The sequence below is a fragment of the Gallus gallus genome, chromosome 27, assembly GCF_016699485.2.
Source record: "Gallus gallus isolate bGalGal1 chromosome 27, bGalGal1.mat.broiler.GRCg7b, whole genome shotgun sequence".
Classification (NCBI taxonomy): Eukaryota; Metazoa; Chordata; class Aves; order Galliformes; family Phasianidae; genus Gallus; species Gallus gallus.
Window position 1 is genome coordinate 2,520,102 of NC_052558.1, and position 17,358 is coordinate 2,537,459.

Sequence of the window (17,358 nt, forward strand, 5' to 3'; positions counted from 1 at the left end):
CTTGTTGTCATCAGTCTTCATCTCTTTTGTTTTCTTTTTAAGCCTTTCTCTCTTCTGGGGGTTGTGTGGTTACCTTTAGAGCTTGTGCATTAAACCACAGCCTTGCTTTGCACTGTGCCCCGTCACGGCTCCTCGCTGTTGTGAGTCATAGGGACACCTTTATTGGGTGAGAAATAACCCACAAGCGCAGCTCAGAAACACCTTTGTGTTCTTTGGCAGCAGGGGGTAAGCAGAGGGCAGTGAGCTGAACCTCCCCGGCACCATTAAGATCCTGAGATGTGAGGAATGTTGGCAATGGAGCTCTGTGCTCTGCTGAGTGTTGTGAGTCTGTATGGTGCTGTGCTGAGGTTGTGGGGTGATTTGGGGGGCGCCGTGGGGTTCTCATTCCCCAGGAGTTGCTCCGTGCCCACAATGAGGTCCACATGAGCTCTTGGCTCACCTGTGGCCATTGTCACCCTCCTTCCCTCCACGGTGGGAGGCAGTGCCTGTCTGTCTGTGCTGCTGCAGTGAATGAAGTCATCCTCTTGCTTCCCAACCCATTTTCTAAGCAAAAACAGTGGGCTTCATCCCTAGGAGCTTCTCAGCTGCAGTGGGTGAGTCGTTCTCTGTGTATGCAAAGGAACACCGAGCGCTTCCAGCTCCCAGAATGGCACACTGCTTGTCTCATCTCCTTTCCAGCCTTGCAGCGGGAGCTGCTGCTGTGACATCCCTCAAGAAATGCTGTTTGTAAGCTGGGGAGCCAAGGCTTGGGGAGCGGGGGGGCTCCTTCCCTTCTGTGACCTCTGTGAACAGTTACACAGCGGTCAGAAGCTCAGCTGGGATATTGGATACTCATTGAAGATTTAATGCTTCCATCAGTCCCCACATTTACATCTACACCATATCCTTAAAATGAGCTTTTTTAAGTGACCGTGCTGTAATCTCACCTGGATAGCTGCATGTAATTAGTGCTTAACTGTGGTGAGGTTTTGTTACTGGGGAGGAGGGGTGCTGGGTCAGCCAGGCCTGAGTGGTTGTGTTCATGGGAAAGAATGGGAGCTGCCCCTTCCTTACAGCAAAAATACGGCAGAATGCAAAGTGTGGCGGTGGTGTGCATTACTTGGATTGAAACGATGTAATTTGTCTCTTTTTTTGCCATTTATTTCAAAGAATTGCACGGTCATGTTGGGGGGATATGTTGGGGGGGAGCAGTCTTCTCTGTTAATGTATTTTTGATAAATTAAAGGAGGTGGAAATCCAAGGGAAGGCTTTGGAAGCAGCCTCAGCAGCGTTCGCCCCTCTGAAAACCACTGCGTCCTGAGGTGGTGCTGCAGGGATTCTGTCGTGGGCCCTCAGCTGTGTGAGCTCTCCCAGCACCAACCTCTGCTCCTCGATAAGGGAAGCTGTGAGTGCTGCAGGAAGGGTCCCAGTTCTGTCCTCCTTTGCTTCAAGCTGTTGGTACTCAGGCTGTTATATCAGCCCCATCCAGCACCTTTCTGCCTTTGGCTGTAGAGGTTGCACTGAAACTGAGCCCTCCTCCCTTTCATTTCTGCATCTCCACACTTCTGCTCCTGATGCTTTCTCTGTACCCTGCAGTCTTCCCGTGCTGGGGCTGCACATTTCCCAGCCGTGGAGCTCTCAGTGCTCAGCTCAGCTGCAGCTGCCTCCAGGGAGGAGCAATGTGTGCTGGAATCCCCCTCCCACACTGCAGAGCCCTCTGAACTGCCCCCCTCTGCACAGCGTTAGGACTGGGCAGTGTCTCAGGGCTTCCAGTGCAGGAATTACTTTGGTGTTTATGAGCACACACAGCTTTGTGCTGTCTGCTGGCGCAGTGGATGCTGTCATTGCCACAGCTGCTCTCTGCTTCCCCCCCTCCACTGCTGTTGGGGATTTGGTTTCAAATACCCTCATGGTGCAAATAGGGGACGCTCACATCAGGAAAAGAGCTCTTTCAAAGATCAGTTCCATCAAAACCACTGTCGAGCTGCATCCCATAAGGAGCTGCGTGTTCCTTTCTGACCATCTTCAGCTTTAGCTGTTGTATCAGCTAAAAATCTCCCCTAGTTTATGAAATCCAGCACTTCCCCATGGCAGCCATGGGCAGCAAGAGAAACTTGGGGCATCTGAACCACAGCAATCAGTCAGAGGGTTTGTCTGCTGTGTTCTGCCCTGGAGTTCATTTTGGGTCTTACGACTGTTGAGGAGCAGGATTGTCTGATTGTGTGGTACAAAGGGACATCAGCAATCAGCACACCCCCCTTACAGCCCTGCTGTTGGTGTCACGTGGATGGAGCAGCCCAGAATGGAGCAGGAGGAGTCGGGCACAGCTCTGCTGGGGCTGCCCCGTCCCTGGAGGTGCCCACAGCCATAGGTGGGCCCCGGGCAACCTGAGCTGGGAGTGGGCAACCAGTCTGGGGCAGAGGGTTGGAAGATCACCGTTCTGTGATCCCACGATTGAAAACAGGTTTACGAAGTTTGGCTTTACTGAAGTCTGGCAGCATTCAGATGGGCAGTGAGTGTTCTGCTTTCTGACCTCCCAGAGGTCCCTGAGGAGCTGCAGGTGCTCCATGTATGTTCTCCTGCTGTGCTTGCAGGGATGGCTGCTCTGGGAATGCCCAACAGCAGCCCGGGGGCTCACCTCATTCTCCAGCACACGGTGTGTGGCCGAGCTTTTGGCTTTAACTCACTGCGTACGGAGCCTATGGGAGCCCTTGGGACAGGAGAGGTGTGGTGCTGGCTGTGTGCAGGGCAGACACCCGGTGCCCTTCATCCCATGCCTGTTGTCACAGCCGCTGCCCCACGCTGTCCCCAGCCCCGCTCTGAGCTCATCCTCCACCTCTGCTGTGTCCTGAGGGTGTCCCATAAGATGTGGTTGTGGAGTCCCCTATGGGGAATGGCACAGTGTCACCCATGGGATGTGGGCATGGCGCATCCTATGGGAGATGCGTATGGTGTCATCTATAGGGAACGGCCATGGTGCATCCTAGGGGACGTGGGCTTAGTGTGATTCGTGCCTGGCGTCACCCACGTGGCACAGCGTCACCTGTGGGATGTGGGCCTGCTGTTGCCTGTAGGATACGGGCTTCGTGTCTGCAGTGGGGTACGGACCCGCGGTCGCTGTGGTAGGACGTGGGCACAGCGTCCCCCGAGCGATGTGGGCCTGCTGGCACCTGTGGTGGGATCTGAACGTGGTGGGATCTGAACGTGGGGCCACGTGGGGCCGCGGGCCTGGTGCCACCTGCCGTGCGTGGGCTCAGTGTCAGCGACGGAACGCGGCTGCGGTGCCGGCTGTAGCTCGTGGGCCTGGTGCAGCCTGCGGTGGGACGCGGGCCTGGCGCCGTCTGCGGGACGCGGCCGCGGCGCTGCGTGTGGGACGCGGGCCCGGAGCGGCCGCTCAGGCCGGACCCGGCGGCCCCCCGCCTCGGGGCCCTGCTGTCACCGCGCGCCCGGGGCCGGCTGTACCGCGGAGCGCCGGCCTGCTGTCCCCGGCGGGACACGGGCACGCCGGCAGCCGCGGCACGGCCCCGCCGGCCCCTCCAGGCCGTGCCCCGCGCGGAGCGGCACCGCCCGACCCCGCGCCCTCCGCCCCCGCCGCCCCGAGCCCCCCGCGGGCCCCCGCCCGGTTCCGGGCCGCCCCTCGGCGGGGGAAGGCCGGGACCCCCCGGGCCGAGGCCTGCGCCGCCCCGGAGCGCGGAGCGGGGCGGGGTGCGGGGCGGGCGGCGGGCGGAGGGCTCCGGGCGGGGGCGCCCTCGGGGGTCCCGGCCCCCGCGGCGGGGGGCGAGCGGCGGCCCCGCATCAATCACCGCCCGGCCCCGCCCCCTCGGCGCTGATTGACGCGGCGCGGACCAATGGGGCGGGCGCATGCCCCGCGCTCAGCCAATGGGGGCGGGGGAGGGCGGAAGGTCCCCACTTCAAGGCTGGTTGAGCGGCGCAGGTAGGTGCGGGCGAGGCGCTGCCGGTGCGGGGCGGCCCGGCCGGGATGGGGGGTGTCGGGGCCGGGCTGCCGCGGGACCCGCGGGGCGGGGGGGGTCCGGCCTCGTCCCGCCGCCGTCCCGCAACTTGGCTGCGGGGAGCGGGCCGCGGCAGGGAGGGGAGGACGCGGGGTGGGGGGGCGGGACAGGAGGGGCCGTAGGGCCCGGGGTGGGCTCTGCGCTGCAGGGGGGGCGCCGTGCGGGGCGGGGGTCCCTCCCATAGGGCCTCCATTTCAGCCCCGGGGAGCGCGGCCACAGCGCATCCCGGGCCCGTGGGGGGGGGGGGGGCGGGGGGATGGAAGGCGGTGGGTGAAGGAGGCCCGGGGCTGTCGGGTCTGAGGGGCCCCCCCGCACCGCACCGCACCGCACCGCACGGCCCCAGCCGGCCCCCGGGCTCGGTGCGGTGCGGGGCGGGCCTGGGCTGCGGGGTCGGTGCGGGGCCGCCGGGTCCCTTCCGCTGAGCGCGGCCGTTTCTCCCCGCAGCTCCCGGATCTCCCAGCGCCGCCTCGCCGCGGTACGTCGGCAACTCGAGGAGCGGTGACCGCCCGGCGCGGCGCTGACGATGGGCCCCACCGATATGGGCCGCCAGGTACGGCCGCACCTCCGCGCGGGGTTTGGGGGGCGGAGGGACGCTCAGGGCCGCGAGCGGAACCGCCCCGCTGCCGGCCGCGCTGTCCGGGCTCCGGGCCGCTTCCCGGTGGCTCTCGGTGCGCCCGAAGCCCCCCCTTACGGAGCGCCGCGGTTGGGACCCGGAGGTGCGGGGCTGCGCTGTCGGTCCGGCCCGCGTGCGGCCGTGCGGGCGGCGCTGGGAGCGCGTGGGCGCTTCCCGGTGTCACCTCCGCGTGCAGCGCAGCGCAGCGCAGCGCCCAGGGGTGCCCGGCCCAGCAAAAGGCGGATCCACGCTGCTCCATCACGGCGCCCATCCTCGCTTCCACCACGAGCTTACCCCGCCTGCATCCTCGCGGCTCCTCGGGAGGGTTTACGCCGCTTGGATCCTCCTGGCTGGCTGCCGGTGTGCGCTGCTGATGCCAGGAGCTCAGTGTGCCCCCGCCGGGTGGTTCTCGTGGGTTCGGTTTCCTCCCGTGGGAGCTGAGGGCCTTAACGTGGGTTTTCTTGCATGGATGGATCCGCTCACCTCTCTGTGTCTCTGCAAAGCGACCGGGGTGCTGCTGAGCGCGGAATGGGGAGCCACGAGGATTTCCTGCTGCTTGCTTTGCAGAGTCACCTGTTACCTCAGTGGTGTTACGGGGAAAGGGCTGCGTCCGAGCAGTCAAGGAGTGTGAATCTGAGTGAAACCGAAAGGGGAGTGCTGGAGGGAGGGGTATCTGCCTGGGACCGTAAACCTGCAGGCCGTGATGAGGGGCTGAGTTTAGAGAAATCCCTTTGCCACGGATGGACCAGAAGTCGTTACTCAGCTCTTTCACACTGATATTAGACGGATCTGCTGCGGTATCTGACCTCCCGTTGGCAAACACAGCGCTGAAGTGTGTGTGAACGTATATAACGTCACCATAAGATGTTGTGTGGGCTTTGATAAAAGCAGCCTGGAAGCTCCAAGTTTTGGAGGTGATTGCTGAACTCCTCACAGGTTTATGCTCCTGTGGTTCCTGTTCATGGGAAGCCAGCAAAGGGGCTCCTCGGGGATCGGCCCTCACTCCCAGCGTGCTGCACAGTGAGCTGCTGGCTGAGCAGGGTCAGCACGTGGCTGCATGGAGTTTGATGTCTGTGGGCTCTTCTGCAGCCTCGGGATGCTGTGTGTCAGTGGGTGAGGGGCAGCAGCAGCAGCAGCGTAGGTCTGTGTAGCAAAGCACTGAGGTTCCCATCGTGAGCTGCTTCCCCCAGCAGTGCAGGGGGGGAGCGGTGTGCAGGACGGTGACTGCAGTGCCAGAGGAGCTGGAGGATGTCCCAGGGAAGGTCTGTGACGATCGCTGTGTCTGCTCAGCACTTCTGCTTGGAGGCACTGCGGAGGATCCGGTTGGACCTTCATTTCTTTCAGTGCACGAGTGCTTTCTGTTCCTGTGCCAGCAGCGTTGAGCCTTTGACTGGTGAGTGTTTAAACACTTCTGTGCTCCTGGTGCGAGCTCAAACTCTGGCACCTAATCCTGCTGTTGTAGTCTGCAGGTCTTCTTCGTCATAGAAGAAAGCAGCTCCGTTGTAGCCCTTAAGTTTCCCCGCAGCTCTTTACCTGCAGCTCCTCAGAGGGTTTCTGGGGGCAGAGGAGTAGGTGTGCTGTGTCTGCCTGCTCCTTCACCTCCTGCAGCAGTGGGAGGAGAGCTGCAAACCCTGCCCTGCTGTGTTCCCCGTGGTGGGAGCAGGAGTAGGGGACTCACTGCTGTGTTCCCCTCACTGCGTTCCCCCAGCAGCTGTGTGAGCCTTGCTGTGGGAAATATCCTCAATGAGGAGAGCATGTGGGGGTTTGACTCTTCCCACCGGTGATATCTGACATTCCCCTGCATGGCTGAGGATTTGAAGGCAGGGGGATTTGGCACAGGCTTGCAAAGCACTGAGATCCAGGGCTCAAAGACCTGGCTGTTATCTCTGGAACAGAAGTGCTCAGAGCACAGCTAGGTGAGGTCTGAGCATGGCCAGAGGAGTAAATAATCGAAGGTGGAGGTTATTGGCCATGCTTCAGTCTGGTAAAACTGCTGCAACAGCTGGAGATTAAACTGAATCATGAGCAGCTACCAGGAGCAGGGAATGCTTGTCCCTGAGTCTGGGAATCTAAACAGCCATAGAAATAGAAACTAATTCTGCTGTTAGCCAAACTGGGAAAGTCTGCGTGGAATACAAAAGGCTATAGCATGAATTGCAAATGGGTGCTTAAAACCAGTGTAAATCTTGCTTGTGGCAGAGGGAGAGCTTTCTGGTGTGGTGTCCAGCAGTGCAGGAAGCCTTAGGAGTTTGCAGATGAGCTGTGGGCTCACAGGAGGACGTGTGAGTGCAGCGTTGGTGCAAAACAGTTCCATGGAGGCATTCTGTGAGCCTTAAATGTGGCTTGCGGGTTTCCTTGCTCAGGGGAAAGGGACGTACGTTAAGGACTTCAAGTGGAAGGAAGAGGGGCTGAGCTGCACTGCAGGCACAGGGCTGGTTCCTCCTAACCCCGTCCTTCGTGCAGCACACGCCGTGCTTGCTGGGAATTGCTGGGGTTCAAAACTCACCCTTGCTAGTTCTTCTGATGTGTTTTCTTACATGAAAACTGCCAGATCTCTTTGTAGTACAGTGATGCTGGGTGTCGCTCCTCAGTGCGGACACAAATGTGAGCAGTGAGATTTGCAAGCACTGTCCCCAGATCTCACTCACCCCGGGTCTCCTGGCTTTCTGAGATGTGGGCTCCTCATGGTTGATGCAATTCCACTTTTCCCTGCCCTTTTTTTTTTCCCCTTTTTCTTTCCTATGATATAAAACATTCATAACGGAAGGGCAGCAACTTCTACGAAGCACTCTGTCACCTTACTGAAAGATAAAGAACACAATGATATAATTCAGTCTCTGGGGTAGTATAGCATACACTGCACAAAGCATTGTGATTTCCATGACTTGGAACCTGCTTTAGCAGGAGGGTTGGACCCGGTGATCTCTAGAGGTCCCTTCCAGCCCCTCATGGCCTTAATTTCTGCCATCACAGCGTTTCCTAAGCAAATGTTCAAGAAGAGTGATGTGATCTGAGGCTTACCATTGCACCTCTTGTGCAGCTTTACCTTTGTGTTTTGAGTGGATCTAAGCCAACGTGATAACGTTGTTGGCAACGTAACAGGGGTGTAAGTGATAAGGGGTTACAACTAAAGGTATAAGTGGATGCTTTGCCATCTGCGAGCCAATAAAGCCTGGCTATCTGGTCCCCAGCTGGACTAACCACTGAAATTTGGGGCTCTCTTCTGGGAGTGCTCAGCGTGCTGTTCATCTTTGGGAAGTACTTCACTGCGTTCCTTAAATGGGTAAAAATAGAGCTTCCCATGAGGGCTTTAAGTTAGGCTTTTCTGTGCAGCATGCGTGGGGCTGGCGCAACAGCGTGCAGTATCTGAGCAGCTTTTGGCAGGATGAAACCAAGGTCTTTGTCAGGGACTTAGTGGTGAAGTTAGTTACCTTCACTACATAATCCCCCATTCCCAGCTCCCATCTCCATGGAAACCACATAAATACATTTGCACAAACCATAGAAATGCAGTTGCAGCAGTACTTGATTCAAAATGCCGTATTACTCTGTCAATAGCAGTGCACGTCCCTCACTTTCATAACAGAAGAAATCAGTTCTCCCCCGGCATGAGCAGCAATAGAAATGTGACCTCGAGAGGTGGCTCTGCCCTATGGAGGAGACTCCAACGTGAGAACAAACAACGCACGTCGTCCCTGCAATTATGACTGTGTACATCGAATGACTCAACTGAAATCGTTAATGTGGTTTTCAAACGAGTAAGGTTACTTCTTACACGGATCGGTCGGCTCTTCTAGTGAGCAGCGTGGTCGCCTCCTGCTTGTTTCAGGCATGTTAGAACAGCCGTTGACCTGTGACAAAGAAAATGCAGGTCTGTGGCTCAGGAGCTGTTAGTGGGACAGGAAGGTCCCTGAGCAATCCCAGCCTCGGTGCTAATTACCTGCATGTGGCTCAGTTGAAGGGCTTTGCTCTTTTTTTTTTCTGCCCTTTCTGGCAAGCATTTCCAGAATAATCAGCAGCTGGGAAGTTCTGTCTGTCACAGCTGAGCGGTGCCTTTGTTACCGTGACTGGACACTTTCCCTAATGCTAAAGAGGGTTATTAGAAGAGCAGTGAACACAGCAAAGGTCTCTTGTTGTCACAGCTTGTCTGGTTTAAAGCTAAATATAGATGAGCGTACGGATGAGTCTTGGATCTTCTGAAGCTGCAGTGGCCACTGATGTTTGAGATTACTGCTTTTTGTTGCAGTATCTGGTGGAGCTGTGAAGCAGGATGTGGAAGAAATGCAGTTGTATCCAGCAGCAGTATCAGTAGGGGGCTCTTGTCGCTGTGTCTCTGGGTTGCCACTGCTTTCATGGTGTTTACCAAACTGGTCTGCAGTCTTTGTGTGCTCAGAGGTCTCCCTTTATGTGATCTAGCGTGTTTGTTAGTGGATGTGTTGTTGTGTATAGGCAATTGTGTGAAGCTGAGAGATTGCACCTGCCTTAGGAATTCAAGGAACTGTGAGGGTTAATAGGTAAAGGCAACAAATGTGTGAGCCTGGGGAAAAGAAAGCAACAATCAGGTCTAAGTTTGTAGCAGTTACCGCATGTAGAGCTCTGTGGCTGCTGTGCACTGTGGTGCTTTGGAGGAGAAGGGATCTTCAGAGAGGTTTACAGTCAACGCTGTAAAACACTGCAGTCATCATGGAGATCTCCAGAGGTAGCAGTGGCACCGTTTGAGGGACTGGTGGCTGCTCTGCTGGTGGAGCAGGGTTGGGGCTGTCTGCCAAAAGCCTGCGGGGACAGCGTCAGCTGGGACACCACGTGGGGTGCAGGTCTGTGCTGAGCCCGTTGGGGGCGGCTGGGTGAGCTGGGGGGGACAAAAGGCAGCACTATTTTTGAATGGAAAACGAAAACTGGAAGGGCTATAAAAAGATTTGTGGCAGGGGCCAAAGTTGTGTTGCTGCACAGAAATTTTTGCTACGTCATCTCCAGATCAGGGTGGCTGATGAAAGCTGTCTGTTCTGCAAGGAAATCCAGACCTGTAGCAGAATGACAGGCTGGAGATCTGTGCTCCTGGTTAGGCTTTCCTTGGCTAGCAGAATTCTGCAATGCAGCATGAGCAAAAGAAGGGAAACTTTATTGCACAGGAATATTTTTAACTTCTTCCACATCTGATTGCCAAAGCCTTTCCCTCCCTTTTCTAATATATGGATGCACGTTCTACTTACTCGTCTTTTCAGCTCAAATGAATTCTAGATAGACTTAAAAAAAACCAGAGTTGTTTGTGCCCTCATAGGGTCCGGTCTCCTGATGTCCTAAAGGGCCGCCCGCACGTGGGGAGGTGGAACAGAAACTGCAGAGTTCACCACGTGGCAGATTTTCAGAACTGGTACTTCTGTAGGGTGTAAGAACGGAGCACGCTGTGTGTGATCCTGTGCTGAGCGTGGGGTTGCTGATAACACCCTGTCCTGATGTCCTTCTGTCTCCTTATTCACCTAAAGACTCAAACAAGATATGCCACACAGAACTAAGAAAGTAATTTCTCAAGGTTCTGTGTGGAGCTACTGAGACAGGAGAACTGGGACAGGGGCTTCTGTCGAGGAAGGGAGGACAGTGAGGGGCAGACCAGGGCGAGTTGTTTGAGGCATACAAACCAGCACAGCTCTCTGCTGACCTAAGCTGGGCTGGGTTTTCCATGGCTATGTGCTGAGCTGTGAGGGTTTGTGTTGCCAGGAGGCAGTGTGTGCCCGCTCTTCCCATTGCTTGGTGCTGGAATCGGAGGCAAAAGGAGGAAAATAAACTTGTCAGGATGCGCAGCGTAAGCCTAAGCCAGGTCTGGCTGCAGAGCAGGCCGCTGCTGGCCCGGCTGCTCGTGGTGGCCGTGGAAACAACTCACAGCTCTTACCTAATTCTGCAGTTGAACTGCACGGCTTTGAGTTCCCGTGCTTTAAAGCCGACTCGCCGTGATGGGCAGCGAGGGGAAGGCCGAGGTCGGGCTGAGAGGACCGGAGCCAGCCGGGGCGGCCCGAGGGGAGCTGGCTTTGGCCGGCAGCGACGGCGGCTGCGTGGCGTTTGCGTGGGGCGCGGCTCGGCGTCACCCGGTGCTGTGGCGAAGCTGAAGGTCAGAGCGGGGCGAGGCCCGGCAGCCGCGGCGGGGCTCCCGCGCTCAGTGGGGCTGAGGCAGCCCTCGGGGCCGCAGCGCTGCGCGTGGGTGCTCCGGGCCCGGGCCGTCCCAGCTGCGGGCTCAGCGCGTGCGGCGGGGATCGCGGTGCGGCCTCGCGAGGCGCGGGTCGGAATTCCGGGCGTTCGAAGCGTTGCGGGTTGCGACGGCGTTCGAATCGGCGCCCGCCTCCCGGCAGCGGGGCCGCAACGAGCGGCGCGCGGCCTACGCTTCCCATCGGCCCCCGCGGCCTCGCTTTGCGCCTGCGCGCCCCACCCAGCGGGCGCGGCGCGCCGAGCGCCCCCTGCCGGCGGGCGGAGCGTGCCGAGCGGCGGCCATCCTGCAGCGGGCGGACAATGGGCGCCGCGCCCCGCCCCCTCCCTCACCGCAGCGCCCCCTCCCGCACTGCAGCGCGCGGCGGCGGCTCGGCGGGGCCCCCTGGCTGCGGGCGCGCGGGCGGCGCGCTGCGCGCTGTTGCCGCGGGGGGCGCTGCGGTGCGCGCTGCCTCCTCCCCCCCCCACCCCCCCCCGCTCCCTCCCTCCCTCCGTGCATTCTCCGGTTGAAGGGAGGGGGAGGGCAGAGAAAGCGCCCGGCCGCCATTTTCCGAAGCCGCACCGCCGCCGCCGCGCTCTCCCGGAGCGGGGGGGGAAAGGAAGGAAAGCACCGCAGCGCCCGCACCGCTCGGCGCCGGGCCCGCCCCGCAGCCAGCCCGGCGCGCCCCGAGCCGGGGGTGGGGGGGCCGTGTCGCGTGTCCCCCCCCACCCCCCCCACACCCCGCGGCACCGCCGGTTCCCAGCGCGGAGCGCGGCCGCCGCTCTGCGCCCGCACCGAGGGAGCGGGCCGAGCCCATCCCCCCGCCGCCGCCGCCGGGGCGGACCCGAGCGGGCGGGCGGGTGGGCGGGGGGGGCGCCGGGGCCGGCGGTGCCCGTGGCGGCTGCGGCACCGCACCGCCCCCCCCCTCGTTGCCGCCGCCGGTTTGCAAACTGCGCCCATTTTGCGCGGGGTCGGCCCGCGCCCGCCGCCCGTCACGTGGTAAGTGCCGCTCCGCGCCCGCGCCGCTGCCCCGCGCCTCCCCCGCCGCTGCCCCTTTGTTAGCGCCGCCGCGCCCCGCCGGCACCCGCGGCCCCGCGCCGCCCCCGCCCCAACTTCACCACCCCCCCTCTCCCCCCCCCCGCGGCTCCGCTCCCCGCACGGTGCCGGGCGCCGCCGTCGGGTAAAGTGCGCGGGGGTCACGGCGGGGGAGGGGGGGGCGGCGGCGGCGGGAGGGTGGGGACACGGGGGGTGGTGGGGGGGGTGTGCTCACGTGGTTATAGGGGGGGTTGGGGGGCACCGGCCCGGGGGGGGAGGGGGGTTCCGTGGGGGGGCGAGGGGGGGGGGGGGGTAGGAGAAGTTTGTAAAAGTAAACAGAATAAAAAAAAAAAAGGGGGGGGGGGGAAGAGGAGAAATTGCATAACCGCCGAGCTTGCAACACGCGCCGTGCGGGACGGGGGGGCGCCGGGGGGGTCCGCTGCTGACAGCGGTGCGCGGGGCTCCGCGCCGCTCCGCTCCGGGCGCACAATGGCGAAGGGCTGCGGGCTCGGGGCTCGGCCGCGCTCCTCTATTTACTTTCCGGCTGTTTGCCCCCCCCCGCCTTTCTCCCCCCCTCCCCCCCCCCCCTCTCCTTTTCTTATTATGATCTTTTTCCCCTTGAACGCGGCTCCGGTAATTCCTCCCCCCGGCGGCGCGGGGCAGCTCTGTGCGCGGCTGTTTACTTCCATCACGGGATCGGCATCGCCGGCTGTGCGCTCCCGAGCGGTTCCCTCTGCGGGGCGGGAGGCAGCGCTGCGCGGGGCCGAAATCCCCGACAAACGGCGCCGTTCCCTCCGCAGATCCCCCAAAGCAGCTCCGTTTCCAACCCCCCCAACCCCCCCTCCCTCAGCCCGGGGCGCCGCGCTCTGCCCCCTCCCCTCTAATCCCGTTGCCGTACAGGTGGAGCGCGGCGCGGGCTCCGGGCTCGCACCGCCTGTTATGTAAAACGCACTTGAATGACAAAACTGTAGTTTTCCACGGAGCCGGGCAGGACGTGGGAGGAACTGCAGGGCTGTGCGGTGCTCCGAGCCGGGCCGTGCGGTGCTGCGTTACATCACAGAACCCCCCCGGCCAGCGGGAGGTGAGCGCCGGGCTGGGGCTCAACGCTGCCTTTCCGCCTTCCCCCTTTCAGCCACATTTATCCTTTTTATAGCCTTTGTTTTCGCGGTGGAGCTCCCGCTTCGTTTTCGGCGTCTCCTCCTCTTCCTCCTCCTTCATTTTCCCGTGTTTTGGCCTTTGGTGGAGGGGGCTGAGGACGGAGCCGGGGCTCCCGGCGCGGTTTTGGCGCGGAGGAGCTGCTGTGAGCGCAGCCGCGCAGGGCTTAATGGGGAGATGTGCTGCAGGAGCAGCGAATTGAGGAGCTGGGAATCGCTGCCGGAGCCGATGTGTGATGGTCGAGCGGTGAGGGTGAGCGGCGTTCCCCCTCCTGAAACGATAGGGCTGTGCTGATGGGGTTGCGGTGCTTCCCGGCTTTTTTCTTTGGTGGTTTTGAAGGGCTGCGTTGGGGTCCCGGGGTCCCCCGGAGCTCATTTGGTCACCGGAGAGCGGCTGAAAGGCTGCCGTCACCGAACACCGGGGCGCGGGGGGGGGGGCGGGGGGGAACCGAGCGGCTCTCCGACCGAAGTCACTTCCTTTTGCCCTGTTTATAACTGTTCTTTTTGTGAGCACAACTGCCATTATCTCATGGAGGCTCCGAACAAAGAATGGCTCTGGAGTTTGGGCGCTCCACCCTCCTCCTCCTGCTCAGCGCCGCAGCCTCCCAGGGCTCTTCCAGGCGGGGTAGGAGCCGGAGTGCAGCGGGTGGAGATAAGGCTGAGGGCTGCCGAGGAGGAGGGTGAGGGCCGGGCTGAGGGGGGCTCAGAACTCACACAGTCTGTTGACGCTGGTTTTACTTTTTTCCAATGGATCCTGAGCCAGCCGAGGTGTAAATGGGAGTGGAGTTGGGTGGGAGCATCCCAGGTGGGTCGCGTGGCAGTGGGACGGCACGAGGTGGGGATTTGGGCATGTTGTGTGCTCGGAGCGTTGCAGTTCTGCTGCTCGGCGTTGGGCTTCAGGTGAGCCGAGCGGCACCGCTTCCTCTGCAGCATTTTCTGACTGCCACAGCCGGGCTCAAAACTTCCAGCCATACGATGTCTGTCTGCAAGGAGAAACAAATCGTGTTGCATCGCCGCGTGCTTTTCCCACCGTGCCTGCAAGGATGCAGCTTTCCATAACAAATAGCGTACAGGGGATGGAGGCTTTCTGCTGCTTCTCATCTGGGCACGCAGCTGTCACACTGCGAGTCCTGCTGCTCCAGCACTGCAGTAAGCACAGTGCCATTAAACCCCGTGCCATTAAACCCTTTGCCTTCCTCGGCCCAGGTTCAGGTGTGGGTAAATGTACGAGCGAGTTGGGAAAGAAGAGCCTCATTTCCCTTGCTGCTGCTGGCTGCTCACCTCTTGTTTTGAGGTGGAGAGGGAGGGTGCAATGAGCTGTGCTCGTGGCCACGAGGGCTTCATTGTGGGGGTGGCTTTCAGAGCACCGTTTGGGTTTTGGGGTGGAACGGTACAGTTTGTTTGGTGAGATGGGGAGGATAACTGAGGATAACTGCATGCGAAGGGGGGACAGCTGCGTTGCACTCAGTGTGGGCAGGCCATGCTGCTGGGTGGTGCTCAGGCTTCTGCTGCAAACTTTTCAAAGTAAAAAGCTGAATGTTTAAAAAAAACCCAAACAAACAAAAAAACCCAACTATTGAAAAAGAGAGAAAAAAGTTTAATTGAAATCTATAGCATCCGGAGTTGGTCTGTTTGTTTTTTGGCCTCGGAGATTTGAGCAGAAGGACCTTCCAGGCTTCCCACCCGCAGCCCTATCCAACCTCACCGTCTCCTCTCTGAGATCTTTCTGACTTCCTGTTAAGGGCTGCAGTGATGGGAGGAGCTGTGTAGGCTGCCTTGCCCTGAATGAGAAGCAACAAACGCTTGGGGCTGTAGTTGTGCCCCATAAGAAGGAGCTCGTGCTGTGCAACGGCAGCATCTCCAGCGAGCATCTCCATTCGAGGCTATGAGCAGCTCAGTTTCACTGCTGTGTGCCGCTCCTTGCGGGCCGTTCTGTGCCCTGAGATCTGGGCAGCAATGAAAGCTGAGAGCTGCAGAGGAGCATCCCAGGGAACTCCATCTGAAATGAGGTGTTTATGAGGCTGGCCTGCCAGCTTGGGCCGATGGAGCACCTGGAGGTGCCCAGAGCCTGGCGGCACTGGTGGCGCTCCTGCAGGGTTGGAGCACAGCAGTGGTGCCATTGGGCAGTGTGGCGGTCGGGTTTGGTAACAACATTTGCCTGCTTTGGAGTAAAGGTGCCCAGAGTGGCACCCGGCGAATGGAAGTGCACCTTTAAAACGAAGAGGCAGCCCTGCCTTTTTGCTTAACTTGCTCTCCGAGCCCCAGGTTCAGGTTTTCGGATCTCCTGGGCAGTCTGCCCAGATCATGCGAAAGAAAAACAAAATCTCTGCTACCAACTGAGGGGGGGAGACCCACATTTCCTAACCAAAGCCTGGTTTTTTTGTCTCGGGGAGCGCTGTCACATCGCTGCTCTGCAGACATCCCATTTTCTTACGCCGTGCTGCTCTCCGTTGGACTGCAGCAGGCGACTTTGCAGTCAGTGTTTTATCTCCAGGTGCTTTATTTACCTGCTGAAGCCGTTCCTGCTTGTGATTATTTGACTTTCCAGGCTCCTGGTTGGGGAGATGACAGCCAACCTTGCTTTGTGGCTTTTGCTTTTTTTTTGTTTTGTTTTCCTTATGACATCAGAGGTGGATAAACCCTTTCCTCCCTCCAGTTCTGCAGTCGGTGGGTTTTATTTCTATCCAGTGAGGATTTGGACGTAATGCATCATTATGGAGGAGGAAACCTCGGGTCACTTTTTGGAAGACCCCACAGCTTCTGTGGGCCAGCAAAGGAAAAGCAGCAGCTTCCAGTTTGGTGTGGAGGGCTTCTGGTTGGAAACGAGGGCTGCAGGAGAGGATGCTGGGTGTGGATGTGTGATGTCTCATAGATGTATGCTTTAGATGCAGGGGATGTTTCTGAGTCCCTGTGTTTCTCTGGGCTTAGGTGGTGCCTTCCACTGTCAGAATGGGGTGTCAAGGGGTTTTATTCCCTTTCTTTGTCCCTGCTCCTGGCACAGGGCGTAGGAAAAGGGGGTGTTGCTGAGTGCCTTTGGATGGAGATGTGGGGAGGTCTCCGTGGGAGCGGTCCCAGCAGTGTTTGGCAAGTGATGAAACCAGGCTGGAATTTCACATAGAGGCGTCAGGGGGTTGAAAGTCGATGGGGAATTCAGTTCTATGGAAAGGCAGGGAATGGAGCTCCGGGAGGAGCCCTGTGCAGGCAGACCGGGCTGTTGCTGAGGGCCGTGGGGGGAGCGCTGCCCATGGGCTGCAGCCCGAGGCCTTCCTGGCTGCACAGAGGTCCCCATTGCTGGGAGCTGCCCCGGTGTCCCTGTGAGCCTTCTGCCAGCTCAGGTGCCTGCTCCTTCCTCCTGAAACTCCTCTCACACAGGACAACAACCTCCCACATTCCCTCTGGGCCCGAGGGGTTGCAAAGCATCGTGTGCTCGGAAAGCCGCTCCTCCTTCCAGGGCTTAGTTGTAAAACCCAGCTCCAGAAGCGGGTGGGCTGTAAGCCAGCGTGCCAAAGGAGGGCTGCTGTGGGGCACAGTGACCCGGAGGGCGGTGTGGCTGTGCGTGAGGACCAACCCTCCTCCAAACAGCCCAGCACTGCCTCCGTGCTTTGCTCTGCTTGGGAAGGGCGGCGGTGGGAAGCACGGCATCGATGGAGGCGATGTGGGTCTGTGGGTGAGGACGGCTGTCCCAGGGCTGTGCTCCCTCGGTGGCCATGTGGGGCTCCTAAGGAAGGGAGGGCAGCCAGGCGAGCTGCCATTCCCTGCTTCTGGCTGCTTGCTGGAGCCTTTCATCTTCCCTCGGTTAATTAATGCTAACCGCTTTGGCAGCGCTCTAGTTTTAAATTAAAATAATAATAATAACGATAAAGTAAAATCTCGGGGATGCGCCGGTGGATTTGGGGGGTGCCGTGGTGAGCTCCGGCTGCCCCATTACTGGGGGTGGGATTGCAGTGTCTGGGGTCTGCAGTGGGATTTGTGGCTTCTGCTGCAGGTCCCGCCGTGGCCGCCCCTGGGGTGGGGGGTGCAGGACCTGCAGGGTGGGCTCCCCGGTTCTGCTGCAGTCCCGGGGCGGGCAGAAGGCTCAGAGCGGTCAGTTGTTGTCCTCGGAGCGATGGTCAGAACTCTTGGAGCCCTCTCAGAGCTCCCCAGGCTGCGTCCACACCAATGACCCCCTCTGCGTCCCCCCTCTCCACCTCCCCCAGTCCTCCACGGAAGCTCCTGCTGCTTTGAGTGGGGGTTTAAAGCAAACCCCTCGCTCTGCTGCCGTGCTTTCCCCCAAAGCCTGGTCCCAAATGATGGGTAGTGTTCAATCCAAGGGCTGTTGGTAACTCAGTGCTGCCTGGTGCACTTTGCAAGGACTTGAATAAAACGCACATACACGCAGTACCTTTTGGAGGT

At 59.8% G+C, this 17,358-nt stretch overlaps 2 protein-coding genes across 18 annotated transcripts in view; one reads left to right on the plus strand and one right to left on the minus strand.

Moving 5' to 3' along the window:
- The first annotated feature begins 3,880 nt into the window (after nucleotides 1-3,880).
- Nucleotides 3,881-17,358, plus strand: part of KANSL1 (KAT8 regulatory NSL complex subunit 1) — a 69,558-nt gene continuing 56,080 nt past the window's right edge. For 3 of the 17 annotated variants that reach the window (XM_046904403.1, XM_046904401.1, XM_040653257.2), the window contains exons 1-2: nucleotides 3,881-3,913; nucleotides 4,434-4,539. The gene's annotated coding sequence lies outside the window, so the exon portion shown is untranslated. Of the gene's footprint in view, nucleotides 4,540-10,651; nucleotides 10,706-11,322; nucleotides 11,777-11,917; nucleotides 11,963-12,797; nucleotides 13,220-13,484; nucleotides 13,592-17,358 lie in introns of those variants that run through there. The other 14 variants (XM_046904407.1, XM_015299370.4, XM_015299374.4 and 11 more) reach the window with 9 other exon arrangements.
- LOC101751949 (transcription initiation factor TFIID subunit 4-like) lies at nucleotides 9,701-11,737 on the minus strand. Its single transcript, XM_040653233.1, has 3 exons — nucleotides 11,295-11,737; nucleotides 10,490-11,215; nucleotides 9,701-10,353 (listed from the first exon to the last, which is right to left on the minus strand). The coding sequence occupies exons 1-3, from the start codon at nucleotides 11,735-11,737 to the stop codon at nucleotides 10,284-10,286; spliced, it is 1,239 nt and encodes a 412-aa protein (XP_040509167.1). The 3' UTR covers nucleotides 9,701-10,283.

Bases quoted from the DNA above. Each gene is read 5' to 3' on its own strand.
- LOC101751949 (XM_040653233.1), bottom strand. From the start codon at position 11,737: ATGGGCGCAGTTTGCAAACCGGCGGCGGCAACGAGGGGGGGGGCGGTG. The intron at 11,216-11,294 runs GCACGGAGGGAG...CCGCGGCAACAG, and splicing joins CCTCCCTTCAACCGGAGAAT to CGCGCAGCGCGCCGCCCGCG. The intron at 10,354-10,489 runs GTAAGAGCTGTG...CTCCGATTCCAG, and splicing joins CAGTTCAACTGCAGAATTAG to CACCAAGCAATGGGAAGAGC.